At 48.4% G+C, this 2,383-nt stretch overlaps 1 protein-coding gene across 1 annotated transcript; it reads left to right on the top strand.

Moving 5' to 3' along the window:
* The first annotated feature begins 187 nt into the window (after window positions 1–187).
* Window positions 188–1,934, top strand: LOC125554100 (MEIOTIC F-BOX protein MOF). Its single transcript, XM_048717708.2, has 3 exons — window positions 188–1,141; window positions 1,251–1,517; window positions 1,602–1,934. The coding sequence occupies exons 1-3, from the start codon at window positions 263–265 to the stop codon at window positions 1,806–1,808; spliced, it is 1,353 nt and encodes a 450-aa protein (XP_048573665.1). The 5' UTR covers window positions 188–262; the 3' UTR covers window positions 1,809–1,934.
* The last annotated feature ends 449 nt before the right edge of the window (window positions 1,935–2,383 follow it).

Genomic DNA, 2,383 nt, shown 5'->3' with positions numbered 1-2,383 from the left:
TTAATTCGGTTTAATCAAATGATTTTTAGTTTCTAATCGGAAAAACCGAAATGCAAATGGTTTTCAGATTTCAAAACTGAAACTGAAATTAAAACCTGAAAAGACCAAAATTTTGGTTCAGTTTTTGTTTTCTTCAGTTTTTGGTTTTCAGTTCCATTTTGCACACCCTGACATATACCCCTTCGAGAAAAGAAGTTGAAGACGCGTACAGGAACGGATCTAGGGTAATCTTCTCAGTCGACTCGTTCCCGATCTGAAATACATGGATGCCGCCGGCGTCGACCGGCTGAGCGACCTGACGGACTGCCTGCTCCACACCATCCTCTCCCGCCTGGAGGCCCGGCAGGTCGTGCAAACCTGCGTGCTGTCGTCGAGGTGGCGCCGCCTCTGGCTGGCCGTCCCGTGCCTCGACATCGACGGCGGGGAGGACCAAGAGGGGGAAGATGAGGAGGAGCGGCACAAGAAGCTGGACGATTTCGTCGACAACCTCTTGCTTCGCCGTAGCACCTGCGCCTCCTCGCCGCTGCACACCCTGCGGGTGAGCGTCGCCTCGCCGCGGCCTCTGTGGAGGCGGGCCCACCACGACCGCCGTTCTTCCATCTGCGCCGCCCACACCAGATGGGTTAGCCGTGGCCTCGAGTGCTCCCCGGCGGTGCTCGAAGTACGCGGCATCAAGCTGCCTTCCTTCGCCTCAGGCACCCACCGCCTCACTAAGCTGCTCCTTCAGGACGTGATTCTCCACAAGGATTTCGAGAAGCATCTCTTCGCTTGGCTCAGAGTCCTCCAAGACTTGGAGATCAGAAGCTCAGACATGTCCAATCTCTCAAGGATCGAGTCCAACACGCTCAAGAACCTCACAGTTGAGGCAGACACCATCTTAAACTTCGAGGTCATAGCCCCTCGGCTCGCCTCGCTGCACCTTGCCGTCCAGTTCCGTGGCCTTCGAGCCTTCTCTGTCACCGTAAGGGATGCGCCTGATCTTGTCCAAGCATCCGTCCGCTTATTGGACAACCCTCTGCCGGTGAAAGGATATCCCTTTGTTTTTCAACAGGACGCAAATTTGTTGCCACCGATGCTATGTAGATTTCTCCGCTCTCTATCCAACGTCAGAAGCTTGGAGTTGTCAGGATTTCGTGATATGGTTTGTTCCTTTAGTCTTGTGCTTGCTTCATTTGTATGTAATTCCCATTCATTCAACTGCATAATGCAAGTGCACACTAACTAACCCTGTTCTTGCCTATGCAATGTAGGCACAACATATTTCGCCACCTCCTTCACTTGGTGTTCCTTGGCCTGCCGAGTACCAATTTCAATTGATGGCGCCAGGAAGTGATAAATCTGCCCCATGTCCTATGTTGCAGGCGATACTTGATGAGGAGCACAATAGATTACCAATGTTCCGCAATCTAAGAACCCTGGTCCTTGAACAATGTGAGATTGGTGACAACATTCAGACGTTGTGTAGTTTCCTGCATTATACGCCTGCCCTCGAGAAACTTACTCTGAAGAACTGTGAGGTAACTACATTTAACTTCACTTGATTTGTCTAACTGAAGGACCTTACCTACCTCCAAATTTATTTGTTTTGCTCCTGCGTGTAGTGCCAAAAGGTTCCATCCAGTTCAGCTTCCAACATTTTGGAGATGGGATTTATGACCTCCAGTCTCAGCCTAGTACAAATCCAGTACGATGACAAGGATGATCATGAAGGCCAAGGTACTCCACAAGTTGACAATGTTGTGTCCATGGTGGAGAAGAACATGCCAGTGACTGCAATGATCCATGTGACCAAAGTCAGGAAAACTTAGAATCCTCGTTTTAGCTGTTCATGGAATCATTTTGTCCATATATATTTTTTAGGTATATTTGGTGAATATTTCTAAATAGAGTTTACTCCACTTTTCATCTCCAAAAATAATTTTTTACGCATTTTACCCGGCCCGGCATGGCGCAGTGGTAGAGTCTCTCCACTTGTGGCCTGGAGGTCCGGGTTTGAACCAGCCTCCTTGTTTAGAACTTATGCAAGGGTATGACTGTCTAGAAATTTCCTTCACAGACCCCACATTGTCAGGGAGTTTTCAACACTAGATACGCCCTTTTAATTTACCTGGCCCCGAAGTTTAATCTTGTTCAGGATATATACCCTTAACTTTGAATTTTGGCAAGAATTATCCCCGACATAAATCCCCATGTGACTCCATTTTGGTACGTCAACAAACCAGACACATGCCCTTTGTACGTGTCACCCGCATGGCACTGCCACATAGGATTGATATAGTGGTTCCAAAATTCAGGATGGTCAGAATGGGGACAATTTTGCCAGGGGGTAAAGTATGTCAATTCCGGGTAACAAAGAGTGACCAAGCTTGAACTTGGGAAGTTG

This window comes from Triticum urartu, chromosome 4A (assembly GCF_056163025.1).
Source record: "Triticum urartu cultivar PI428250 chromosome 4A, HENAU_Tu73, whole genome shotgun sequence".
NCBI classification, from domain to species: Eukaryota; Viridiplantae; Streptophyta; class Magnoliopsida; order Poales; family Poaceae; genus Triticum; species Triticum urartu.
This window is presented reverse-complemented; position numbering and strand designations above follow the sequence as displayed.